Source organism: Pantherophis guttatus, chromosome 17 (assembly GCF_059756535.1).
Source record: "Pantherophis guttatus breed Tessera chromosome 17, ASM5975653v1, whole genome shotgun sequence".
Lineage (NCBI taxonomy): Eukaryota > Metazoa > Chordata > Lepidosauria > Squamata > Colubridae > Pantherophis > Pantherophis guttatus.
The window spans coordinates 11,434,100-11,447,429 of NC_142079.1; the positions used below are offsets into that span (position 1 = coordinate 11,434,100).

A 13,330-nucleotide genomic window follows, 5' to 3' on the forward strand; every position below is an offset into this window, starting at 1 on the left:
TTCCATGGGAACAGTTGCTTTTAAGAGGATATTTTGGAAGTATGTTGGTCTTAATCTTAAAATATGTTGAAATTAAGGCTTGGTAAAATTTAACTAGGGTCAGAAATGTTCTATATCTTGTGTTGGGTCTGTAAATGTTCACTGGGCACATGATATAAAGCAGGATTTCTCAACCTCTGCAACTTTTCTTCTCTCCACATACTAACGAGTGCATTTCAAAAGATCTCTCTGTTAAAATACTGAAGTTTGCAGATGATACAACAATGATTGGTCTCATTCAAGACAATGATGAATCTGCATACAGACAGGAGGTTGAACAACTAGCCTTGTGGTGCAACCAGGACAATCTTGAACTAAATGCACTCAAAACCGTAGAAATGGTGGTGGGTTTTAGAAGAAAACCTCCTATACTACCATCTCTTACAATACTAGACGATGCAGTATCAACAGTAGAGACCTTCAAGTTTCTAGGTTCTATCATATCTCAAGATTTAAAATGGACACCTAACATCAAAAACGTCATCAAAAAAGCACAACAAAGAATGTTTTTTCTGCGCCAACTCAGAAAGCTGAAACTGCCCCAGGAGCTGCTGATTCAGTTCTACAGAGGAATGATTGAGTCTGTTATCTGCACCTCCATAACTGTCTGGCTTGGCTCTGCAACTCAACAAGACAAACACAGAGGATCATTAGACCTCCAGAAAAAAACATGGCTACCAACCTGCCTTCCATTGAGGACCTGTCTACTGCACGAGTCAAAAAGAGGGCTGTGAAAATATCTACAGACCCCTGGACATAAATTGTTTCAACTCCTACCCTCAAAACGATGCTATAGAGCACTGCACACCAGAACAACTAGACACAAGAACAGTTTTTTCCCGAACGCCATCACTCTGCTTAACAATTAATTCCCACAACACTGTCAAACAATTTACTAAGACTGTATTACTATTATTCTTCTCTTCCTTCCTAGTATTTATCTCTTCCCACTTATGACTATATGTTGCTTGTATCTTTCAATTTATATTGTTTATTTGTTTCCTAGTACGATTTGATAGTTTATTAGTAACTTGACTATCACTAAGTGTTGTATCTTTTTATTCTTGATGAATGTATTTTATTCTCCTTATGTACACTGAGAGCATCTGCACCAAAGACAAATTCCTTGTGTGTCCAATCATATTTGGCCAATAAAGAATTCTATTCTATTCTAATTCTATTTTAAGATGGGTGGACTTCAACTCAACATCAACCTCAGCTTGGTGGCTAGGGAATTGAAGTCCACCCGTCTTAAAAGCTGCCAAGGTTGAAAAACACTGATCTAAGTTAAAAGGAGAGAAGTACTTATTGTTCCACTTGGTTGAATTTGGTTTGACATAAAATGGGTGGACTTCAACTTCAGCTTTCTGGCTGGAGAATTCTGGGAGTTAAGGTCTATCCATCTTAAAAGCTATCAAGGTTGAGAAACGCTGATCTAAGATAAGGAGAGAGGTACTTATGATTGGTTGGATGCAAGATGGATGGACTTCAAGTCAACTTCAGCTTGTTGGCCGGGGAATTCTGGGAGTTGAAGCCCACCCATCTTAAAAGTTATCAAGGTTGAGAAACTCCGATCTAAGACAAAGGAGAGAAGTCCTTACTGCTCCACTTGGTTACAGTAGCTTGGAAACCAACCACCTCCCAACTTTGACTAGGAGAATCTGTGCCTACCAGTATCTCTCCCACATACTTCCGAAGCTTTCCCGTTATAGGCACGGAAGAGTGGGCACTTTGCAAAATGCCAACTTCCCTGCCAGCCTCCCAACCGCAGGCAGGGATGATTAAATAAATAGATCAGAAGAGCCAAAGTACCACCTGCTCCTTGGGGGTTTCGGCTATGACTGATCATCCCTTAGAGGGAGAGAGGGGAAAAAGAAATCTTATTTCCTCAATACAGACTATTTTATTTTTCCCCCTAATGAGAACGCTTGGACAGCTGCTGCCAGCTCTCGGATGCCAAAGATCAAGCACAATATGCTTTTGTTCCTTAGCAATTTAATTTGAGTTCTTTCTGCCCTGGTTTTTGAGGCCCCCAAACTTGTTTTCAGGAGCGCTAGCAAGTCCCCAAGTTTCCTGGGACAATTATTTTCAGAACTGTAGTTCTTAGGTTGCTCCTGGCAACGCTACGTCCCCATAGTGTTTTTTTCCCCCTTTGCTTCAGATCCCAGATCCACCCTTTTCTAAACAAGCAAGACAAAGAAAAGCAGTAATTAATAAATCAGAAGCTTCTATCGGTTCTAATGCACTGCCTCGACGGAATTAAGGGTGACGCAAAGTTAGCAAAGTGAGTTTCTTGCCTCCGGTTTTCAAAGCTGTTTCTTGCCTGGTACATGCTGAGGGCTAGAAACACCCTCAATACTTATTCAAAAATAGTATCAGTCCCACCGTTGGCTTTGCTTTTAGCATGCAATGTTGCCTGAAATGCCTGACCTCGACTGGAAAAAAGAAAAGAAAAGAAAATTCCAAATCTTAAACAAGAAAAACAACAACTCCAGGACTGAAGAATATGCGGAGAACTCAGACGACGTTGCAAGTTTTTTAACGGACGGACGTTTGCGAGTTTTTTTCAATTACAGAGTCTTAAGTAAATCTTAATAACCCTTGGGAAGGGGAGGAAAATTCCTCATTTCATCCGGCATAAACACATTTGTTTACATGTCTATGGATTTATCCTAATAGGCTCCATTACTGCAAGTGCGTTCTCCAATACATGAGCATTTTTGAACACGTCTTGGTGTGTGCCCCCCCAAGGCAATGCTGCTCCATGAAAAATATGTTGTGATCCGGAGGGATAATTATACTCCGGTTCAAAGGACGTGTTTGGGAAATGCAAATAATGTATGCTTTTATTAGAAATGCAAATCTTAGCATTTCCCCCTCCCCCTCCCAATAGCTTAAAAGGTAAAGATTCCCCTTGCATATATGTGCTAGTCATTCCTGACTCTAGGGGGCGGTGCTCATCTCCATTTCAAAGCCGAAGAGCCAGCGCTGTCTGAAGACGTCTCCGTGGTCCTGTGGCCGGCATGACTCAACGCCAAAGGCGCACGGAACGCTGTTCCCTTCCCACCAAAGGTGGTCCCTGTTTTTCTACTTGCATATTTTTTATTTAAGATAGCAACGAAACCTGACACCTGTTTCACGGCACTAGGGATTCGAACCGCTGAACTGCTGACCTTTTCGATCGACAAACTCAGCGTCTTAGTCATTGAGCCACCGCGTCCCTTGTTTATTTTTCCCCATAGTTTAGCAAATAGAAAAAAAACTGCCCTTTAAACATGGATGGTTTGCCTCACTTTGGCGATATCAGGAAGATTAAGCCGAGTCCATTTATCACAATTCCTTACATCCCCAAAGACCAATGTGTCGTTCATTTTAGACAATTTTTTTCCTTCCTTTCTTTAAAGAGTTACTCCTTACTCAATTTCAGTCAACGTTAATGTTTTCAGCAGTACTGGTAGCTCTCCCATTGCCTGCCCTTAAAAACAGCCTCTTGGCAAATTTTGTCAGCCTTACTAAGGTGGACCCAGATGGGAAACACGAACAGAGGAAGTAATTCTACTTTATCGTAAAGCTACATCAATAGAATCTTGCAAGTCTGAAAGTACAAATCTTCCATTATCTCCTTTACAACCTGAGAAACTAGGGAGGGTCCCTTCTGAGTTTCTTTCTTCACCTATTATGCAGCTGGGAGCCATGCCTTCTCTTATCTGACTGGTCCCTAAATAATCATGTGATTTTGCTTCATCTCCCAAGGCTTTTCGCACATACCATTACAGCTATGTCCTTTACAGGATGAGAAACTAGGGAGGATCTCTTCTGAGCCTCCTTATCCATCCATTATGAAGCTGTGGGGTATGCTGTCTCTTTGTCAGAGCTCCCACGAATGTCCTAGTTAACTCATGAGCCTCTAATTAACTCACGAGCCTCAAGCCAAGTTTCAAAAGAAATCCAGTTATTTATTAGGAGCAACATGTCGGAAGTTTCCCAAGTGTAGTCAACTGTCACACGTAACTTCCACTGAGGACCTGTATACTGCACGAGTCAAAAAGAGGGCTGTGAAAGTATCTACAGACCCCTCGCATCCTGGACATCAATTGTTTCAACTCCTACCCTCAAAATGACGCTATAGAGCACTGCACATCAGAACAACTGGACACAAGAACAGTTTTTCCCCGAACACCATCACTCTGCTAAACAAATAATTCCCTCAACACTGTCAAACTATTCACTAAGTCTGCATTACTATTACTATTAATCTTCTCATCGTTCCCATCACCGATCCTCTCCCACTTATGACTGTAACTCATTGCTGTATCCTTATGATTTATATTGTTTCCTAGTATGATTTGATTGCTTATTATTCTCTCTCTCTCTCTCTCTCTCCCCCACCCCGAGGTCTTTCCCACACACCATTATAGTCACCTCCTTTACAGCTTGAGAAACTAGGGAGGGTCCCTTCTGAGCATCTTTCTCCATCTGTTATGCAGCTCTGGGTTATGCAGTCTCTTTTCCCAACACTTCCCTTGGCAGCATCTCTTTGCCCCCTCTCTCAAGATTTCCCCCACCTGCCATCACAAATTCCCCCTGCAGTGTAAAGAGTGTCTCCTTTGCTCACCTCCATGTTAAAGGCACTTTCCTCCATTTTGTCAACTTCCATGTCTGCCAGTGGATTCTTCAGGTTCTGCAAAAAGAGGGCGGCTTTTCTCTTTCGTTCCGCTTGAAGCTGTTTCTCTTTCGATTCTTTGGAAGCTTGGGCTAGTTTTTCTCTTGCTGCAGCTGCCAATCGGTCTTCTAATTTCTGTTTTGCTGGTGGTGGAGGAGGAAAAGAGAAGAGACTGTCGTTTAACTTAAGACCTGTTTCTTACGCCAAGCTGCATTATCGTCTGAAAATCAGGCAACTTTAAAAAAACAAAACAAAACACATACACCCCCCCAAAAAATTACATGGCCTTTTAAAGACTGCTTGGAAAAACACCTTAAAAATATGTAAGAGGCAAAACAAAAGTTCTTTAAAAGAAAAAAAAGGATACGAAGTGCTGTGACTGCTCTAAAAACATCAAACAGCAGGGATTTTCAAAGACGGCTTTTCATTAGCTAACAAAAGACATGATAAAGAACAAAGGACTAAGGGGAAATAGCAAAGATGAGGCTGCCATAAATTCCGAGAAAAGATTATCAGGGAGTGGGACAGAGACTAAACAGAGAACAAATCCCACTCTCCCTCCTAGCACTGATGAAGTTATTTAGTTGGGTGATGAAACATCTGCAAGGAAACCACCAAGCTCAAGAGAGCACCAAGAACCCTACAGACCAGGGGTGAAATGCTACCGGTTTGGGCCGGTTCCGACGATCAGATGAGCGACGCGCGATCGTGGTAACTTTTTAAGAAACTTTTTTTAGCATTTAGCACGATCGTCAGAGCCTCTTTTTTTTTTTTTTTACTTTTTAAAAGCATTTTTTTTACTACCTATTTGCCCGAACCGGTAGTAAAAAAATGCTTTTAAAAGGTAAAAAGAAGGTTCCGACCAACTGGTCAGTCCTAGAGGAGATCAACCCTGACTGCTCTTGAGAAGGCCAGATCCTGAAGAGGAAACTCAAATATTTTGGTCACCTAATGAGAAGGAAGGACTCCCTGGAGAAGAGCCTAATGCTGGGAAAGATTGAGGGCAAAAGAAAAGAAGGGGACGGCAGAGAACGAGGTGGCTGGATGGAGTCACTGAAGCAGTCGGCGTGAACTTAAATGACTCCAGAGGATGGTACAGGACAGGAAGGCCTGGAGGAACGTTGTCCATGGGGTCGCAATGGGTCGGACATGACTTTGCGACTAGCAACAACAATCTACTGTCTATCTTTTTCTGGCTCTCATGCAGAACTGTTCTCACCATCTCCTATGAAGCTAAAGGCTGGGCTTAATTTATCTTTTGCATCGCAAAAATTCAAAGAACTCGACTCTGCCCTAATGCCAAATGGACAAAGCAGAAGGCAACTACCTCCAACGCCAAGCAGAGACTCAAGGTTAAAGGAAATTTAAGCATTATACAATCGAGGGGAAGATTAATTGGGGCATGAATTGGAAAGGCAGGGAACAATGCTTCCGAGAACTAGTTTCTAAACCAAGTGAAACATTCTCGCTGATTGCCGTCACGTGTGCCTTGCCTTGCTAATTATTTCTTATTCTAATTATTTCTTAGTTGGTGCAGCTCCCTGCCTCTTCCACGTTGGTTACAATTGCCATGGAAATGTTTTCTGCTTACGCGGACATTTTCCGACGCTGTGCTAGAACCGAGCGATGGAGACAGAAGGGAGGTTAGCATGCAAATACTGTTAGCTGTACGCTCAACAGCTTTCCTCGTCGCTGGCTGTGCTAATTAAAATAGCCAGTGTGTGTGCGTGTGACAAGTGCAAGATGTGCGTTTAAGCCATGTCATGTTACGAATGCTTCTCTTAGCCTGGCTTGCTGATTAAAAAAAAAAAAAAAAAGACCACTGATTTTATCAGGCAATGGTGCTCTCCAAGTTTTTAAGTGTGGATGGACGGTGAATGAGGCTTAAATCACTCAAGAGTGCCTTGTGGAGGAGTGAATGCATGGTCCCGGTAAGTCCATTTGCAACACAGTTGGCGCTGCTGGTTTTTTTGAACGTAATGGAGGAGAACACGCAGGGGGAAAACTGCCAAGAACCAAACCAACGCAGCTCTTGGGAGAAAAACCTGCATCTCTTCACCTTCCGTTTCCAGGCCTTCAAGCAAAGACCAACCGTTCAGGGCCCTTGACACGACCTGCTTCTGAATCGTTACTTGGTTGGAGCTATAAGTAGCAATTAATTAAAGGGCTTCCTGCCATTTATAATCGCTGCCCTGCCCTGATAAAACAATACACCCTCCCCAACACACTCACACGTGTAAAAGAGCTGTGGCTTAAACAAATTAAAGGCTTCTTGTAGAGTTTGTCAATGCACTTTTTTTTTTTTTTAACCATTTCCATATGTTTGCTTGCATACAATATTTTGGCTCTATTAAGGTGGGACTAGAACTCACCATCTCCTGGTGATTGGCCCAAAGTCACCTAGCTGGTGGGACTAAAACTCACAGTCTCCTGGTTTCTAGGCTAGCATCTTAACCACTGCACGAAACTGGCTCCCTATCCTAAAGCTGTGGTGGCGCAGTGGTTAGAAATGCAGGCTAACTCTGCCAACTGCCAGCAGTTTGATCCTTACCAGCTCAAGAGTGTTTCAGCTTTTCATCCTTCTGAGGACCATTAAAATGAGGACTCAGATTCTTGAAGGCAATAGGCTGACTCTGGAAACTGCTTAGAGAGGGCTGTAAAGCACTATGAAGCAGTATATAAATCTAATTGCTATTGCTATTAATGATCTGGGTTTAAACAGATCCATTTTTTTTTTTTAAAAAAACAACAGTGATCTCTGTTGTTTCTGGTTCCCCAGCAAGTTTCGCATTTCATTGGTATTTTACAAACGAAGTGGCTTTGCTGTCTTTAGTGCTAATGTACATCTGTGGACGGATATTAAAAAAGCAGTTTATCAAGATTTGTAAGTATTTTAAAATACTGCCTATTTTCCCAAATATGAAAGAAGGAGAATTAATAAGACATCCCCTGATAATAAGTCCAAACAGGCTTTTGAGCGCATGCGCTAAAATAAGCCTCCCCCCGAAAATAAGCTCTCCCCGAAAATATTTAAATGCAGAGTTGGAAATCAGGTAGGATGGCAAGAGGAGCCCCATCTTGCTCCATTGGCCCCAAAATAATAAGACCTCCCCGAAAATAATGCCAAGAACTTATTTCGGGGTTCAAAAAAAATATAACACAGGGTCTTATTTTCGGGGAAACACGGTGTGTATGTGTATATATGTGTGTGTGTGTGTGTATATATACATACACACACACACACATAAAACATTTTATTTGCAAATGGATTCACGATTTTTAAAAAATTAATAATCACATTTGCACTTTATGGAGGAGTCTTTTCACAGCAGCTCAAAGTCAACCCTATCACTGTGGCTGCTTCGTGAGACTTCTCTTATCAAATTACGCTGCTGCGTTTTATTGAATTAGACACACATAAATGCAGATTTAATTATCACTCGGGCGTCATTCTTTCAGGAAAGGAAAAATGGAAAGGAGAATAACGTTTCCTTTCCTCCTCTGCCTCATTTATTTTGTGTCTGATATAGCAAATGTCAAGGACCACGAATGGCTCGGTTACTTTACTCGCAAATATGTTTCGTGTGCGATGGCTACCTTTTGTGTAAAATAAGCCAGCATTGCTGATTTACAGGGAACATTTCACACAGGTAACCGTCAATCCCTAATTGAGCGCCAACATTTCTGTTTGCCAATGAGACAGTTGTTAAGTGAACTTTGCCCCGTTTTGCAACCTTTCTTGCCACGGTTGTTAAGCGAATCACTGCAGCTCTTGAGTGAGTAACACGGTTGTGAAGTCAACCTGGCTTCTCCGTTGAATTTGCTTGTTAGAAGGTCGCAAAAGGGGTTCCCGTGATCCAGGGATATTGCAACCGGCATAAATATGAAGCAGTTGCCAAACATCCAAATTTTGGTTACATGACCATGGGGCTAAGTGTGAAAAGTGGTCATAAGTGTGGAAAAGCGCCACTTTTCCCAGTGACGTCGTAACTTTCAACTGTTGTAAGGTAAGGACTACCTGTACTTCCTTCTCTTTCGTCTTTGCACAAGCAGACAAGAACCAAAAGGAAGGAAGTTATTTTATCAGTGACAATCTGACATTCAGCTGGCCGGGCGAGCATTTGGTTTTTGGCACTGCCACGGGCGTGAAAGACAGCTAATCGACGTGTGTGCATGCATGCCAGGAACCCGGAAGACAAACAGGCAAGGCCGAGCGTGTCAGGCAACATGGCTTTCACGTGCCACTTTGGGCACGCGTGCCATAGGTTCTCCATCATGGCCCTGTACCATTTCGTACAAATGGCTGCCCAATCTCTTCTTAAAAACTTCCAGTGATGGAGCATCTACAACTTCTGGAGGCAAATCTTTCCACTGGTTAATTGTTCTATCGATCAGGAAATTTCTCCTTGGTTCTAGGTTGGGTCTTTTTTTTTTTTAATTTGATTTATATGCCGCCCTTCTCCGAGGACTCAGGGCGGCTTACAATGTGCTCAGCAATAGCCTTCATCCTTTTGTATATTTATACAAAGTCAGCTTATTGCCCCCACAAACTGGGTCCTCATTTCACCTATCTTAGAAAGGATGGAAGGCTGAGTCAACCTTGAGCCTTGGCGAGATTCGAACCCTGCAGTAATTGCAGGCAGCTGGTCTTAAGCAGCTTAATAACAGGGTGCCTTAAACCCCTGTACTACCAAGGCTCTTACTACCAGGGTCTCTGTTTGATTAGTTGCAAAAAAGAAAATCACATGTGTTATTTCATGGCTGGATTCACACAACTTCCAGGTGTGTGAGCTTCAAAGAGCCGAGGTGGCGCAGTGGTTAGAGTGCAGTACTGCAGCTACTTCAGCTGACTGCTAGTTCAGCAGATCAGCGGATCAAATCTCACCGGCTCAAAGTTGACTCAGCCTTCCATCCTTCCGAGGTGGATAAAATGAGGACCCAGATTGTTGGGGGCAATATGCTATTTAGTATACTGTCTTTGGTGTAAGCCGCCCAGAGTCCTCGGAGAGTGGGCGGCATAGAAATATGACTAATAATAAAAATAATAATAATTCCTAGAATTCCTTGCTGGCATAGCTGCTGCTGGGAGTTTTGGGGTCAGATTAGGGATGAAATGCTCCCGGTTCAGACCGGATCGCCCGATCCGGTAGCAATGGCGGCGGGTGGTTCGGAGAACCGGTAGCAAAAATCCCTGCGGGCCCCCCCCCCATGCCCAGCTGAGCCGCACGATCATCAGAGGCTTTTTTTTTTTTACTATTAAAAGCATTTTTTCTACAACCTCTTCTGCCGAAAAAATGCTTTTAAAAGTAAAAAAAAAAAACCAAGCCTCTGATGATCAAGCGGCTCAGCTGGGATCGTCAGAGGCTTTTAAAAGCATTTTTTCCTTGTAACCTCTTCGGCCGAAGAGGTTGTAGAAAAAAATGCTTTTAAAAGTTAAAAAAAAAAAATTGGCCACGCCCACCCAGTCATATTACCCTCCCCCCACCAAGCCACGCCCACAGAACCGGTAGTAACAAATTTTACATTTCACCACTGGGTTCAGATGTCCATGCAGCTGAGAAACTGCTTTGGGCAAGAGACCAGGAGGAAGGAACCATAATTGCGGTCTACAGATCACATGTCCCAACAATGTGCTCTCTGGCAATTTAATGTGCGGTGGGCACATTAATGCAAGCCGAGATGATAGAAAGCTTGATCAATTAATTACCCAACTCCAGTTTAGTCTAGGTGACTGCTTTATTTATTTATTTATTGGTTCGATTTATATGCCGCCCTTCTCCGGAGACTCAGGGCGATTTACAATGCGTTAAGCAATAGCCTTCATACTTTTGTATATACCTGCTTAGTGGGGCTTTTGGCGCCCCCCCCCCCCCAAGCGGTGTTCTTTTTTATACAAAATCAGTTATGTGACAGCACTGGCTGGATCGCAGAACTATGCAACTCCACCCTCTTGGAGATCTAACAGAGTTCAAACACACTTCATAATCGTTTTGTGTGCAGGAGATGAATAGGAGAATCTGGAAAGTGGAGTTAAGCGTGTCATCAGTTTGACGTCATTGTGCAGCCACAAGAGACTCAGGTCCAGCCCCCCTGTGAATTCTGTTGACCCTTAAAAAAGCAAAGGTTCCCCTCGCACATATGTGCTAGTCGTTCCTGACTCTAGGGGGCGCTGCTCATCTCCGTTTCAAAGCCGAAGAGCCAGCACTGTCCGAAGACGTCTCCGTGGTCATGTGGCCGGCATGACTAAATGCCAAAGGCGCACGGAACGCTGTTCCCTTCCCACCAAAGGTGGTCCCTATTTTTCTACTTGCATTTTTTTATGTGCTTTTGAATTGCTAGGTTGGCAGAAGCTGGGACAAGTAAGGGGAGCTCACCCCGTTACGCGGCACTAGGGATTCGAACCACTGAAAAGCCAACCTTTCGATCAACAAGCTCAGCATCTTAGCCACTGAGCCACCGCATCCCCCTTGATATAGGTGTATAGGTGGCAAAAATGAACTTTTCTGTGCTTTGAACCAAATGAATGCTCCTGGTTATTTATGCCTGGCGTTGTATGGCCGGTCTCTTTTGACTAAGATTCCTGTTTGCTTTCAAAAAAAATAAAAAATAAATACTTGCTTGGTAATGTTTTCTTCTAAGGTCTCTTTCAACTCTACGAATCTGTGATCGGGGAAGCATGGAATGAAGGATTTGCCTTCAGCCTTGATTCGGTCAATGGAGAAGACCGTTCTGGTGTGCTACGCATTGGCATTTCACTCTTGATTGCATTGATCTCGGTTAGTATGTAGGTATGGCTTCCTCCTCAGAGGAGGCGCCTGGTAGATTTAATGCTTCATTAAAGAGCTAGTATTTTAATGATTCTGGGTATGTGTTGTGCTACGTAGGATGTTCGCTTACAAAACCTTTACTGAAACAGAACTCACCGCTTCATGTAATAGCCTGCTTCACTGGCTAGTAGCTTTTGCAGTTAGAAACTTAAAGCAGAATAACAGACCTGGAAGGGACCTTGGAGGTCTTCCAGTCCAACCCCCTGCTCAGGGAGGAAACCCTATACCCGGGAGGCGTGGCACACTGTTCTGCCCCAGCTCCGGATTCCCGAGGATATTGACACACGCCAACGGTCCTTATCAAATTTATTAAGTAGCAAGAATAAACCAAAGTCCGGCAAAGGTTGGCAACCAGCCCAGAAAACAAGATACGATAAGACTTTTCCAAAAATGCTCTGATGATAATTACAAGTTGTTTCCAGCAAGAAACTTACTAACGGCGTGCGACTTAAATAGGCTAAGGGAGTGGCCAATTATCCTCAAGCCTTACTCTCGGGGAGATCTCCTCCTCCTGAGTAGCCACTCCTGCCTTTTGGCAGCCCTGCGTGCTCGAGCATTGAGGAGAGGTTCCTCCACTTCGCTCTCTCCACTTGAAGGAGCCTCTGGAGGTTCTGAAGGCCCTGGCTGAGTCTCTGCCTCTGGCACCACATCCTCTTTAGCCTCCTCGCTGTCCGACGCGAGCACCGGCTGCGCAAGCTGCTGGCGCGACACCACACCAGCCTCGTCATTAGCCACAATCTGCGCAGGCTGCTGGCGGGCCACAACACACGCAGAGCCCTCTCTGTGGGCACGCACGCCTTCGCCAGCTGCTCTTCTGGTTTCCAGAGTGCGGGAAAATGGCCTGAAAACAGCCCGAAAAATGGCCCAAAACAGCAAAAAAACCCAGGCCATTTTTCAAGCCATTTCTGGGCTTTTTCGGCCCATTTTCAGGCATTTTTTCAGGCTCCTGATCTCCGCTCCTTCCGTCGGGACTTGAAGACTTGGCTTTTCAAACAAATAGGCTGAGACTGATTCCGGGCTTTATTATTTACTACTAATTAATTATTTGGATTAAATTATGATTTTATTGTACTTGTTTCTTAACTAGTGTTCGCCGCCCTGAGTCCTTCGGGAGAATGGCAGCATATAAATACATGTAATAAATAAATAAATAAATAAATAATTTTTTCGGGCCTAAAAAATAGCCAAAAAACAGGCATGTGCGCGTTGACCAGCTGGTCTTCCGGTTTCCTGCGCTCCGGCGCGCGCACATGCACACTGTCAGGGTTCCAAGTAACCCGATTGGTCGGGTCCACACAAGGACACACGCACATGCGTTCTGGTTGGGCACTCGGTGCTGAAAAAGTTTGCCATCACTGCCCTGTACCAGTTCATACAAATGGTTGTCCAATCTCTTCTTAAAAACCTCCAGTGATGGAGCATCTACAACTTCTGGTGGCAAGTCGTTCCACTGGTTAATTGTTCTATCTATCAGGAAATTTCTCCTTAGTTCTAGGTTGGGTCTCTGTTTTATTAGTTACAAAAAAGAAAACCACATGTATATCAAAGACAGTGCCAAGAAGGCTTCACATTCATTTGCACTACTCTGGTGACCCTGAGGACACAGATAAACCTCCAAGTGCTTCAACCACCTTCTAAAAGGATGCAAATGACCAGCCGTCTGCAAGGAATATAAATCCTTTCATTCCTCACCATCCTGTCAGAGCTGAAGAAGCTTCTTGGATGAGAAGCGAAACGTTTTCAAAATAAAAACCAAGTAAGTCCAGTTGCCTCTTGGGAAAAAAAAGCACTTTTGGGACAA

At 43.6% G+C, this 13,330-nt stretch overlaps 1 protein-coding gene across 8 annotated transcripts in view; it reads right to left on the bottom strand.

The window, feature by feature from the left end:
- Positions 1-13,330, bottom strand: part of SFSWAP (splicing factor SWAP) — a 113,625-nt gene that overhangs the window by 39,743 nt on the left and 60,552 nt on the right. For all 8 annotated transcript variants that reach the window (XM_034435837.3, XM_034435839.3, XM_087880309.1 and 5 more), the window contains one exon: positions 4,655-4,845. In XM_034435837.3, coding sequence (XP_034291728.2) covers positions 4,655-4,845 — 191 coding nt within the window. The remainder of the gene's footprint in view (positions 1-4,654; positions 4,846-13,330) is intronic.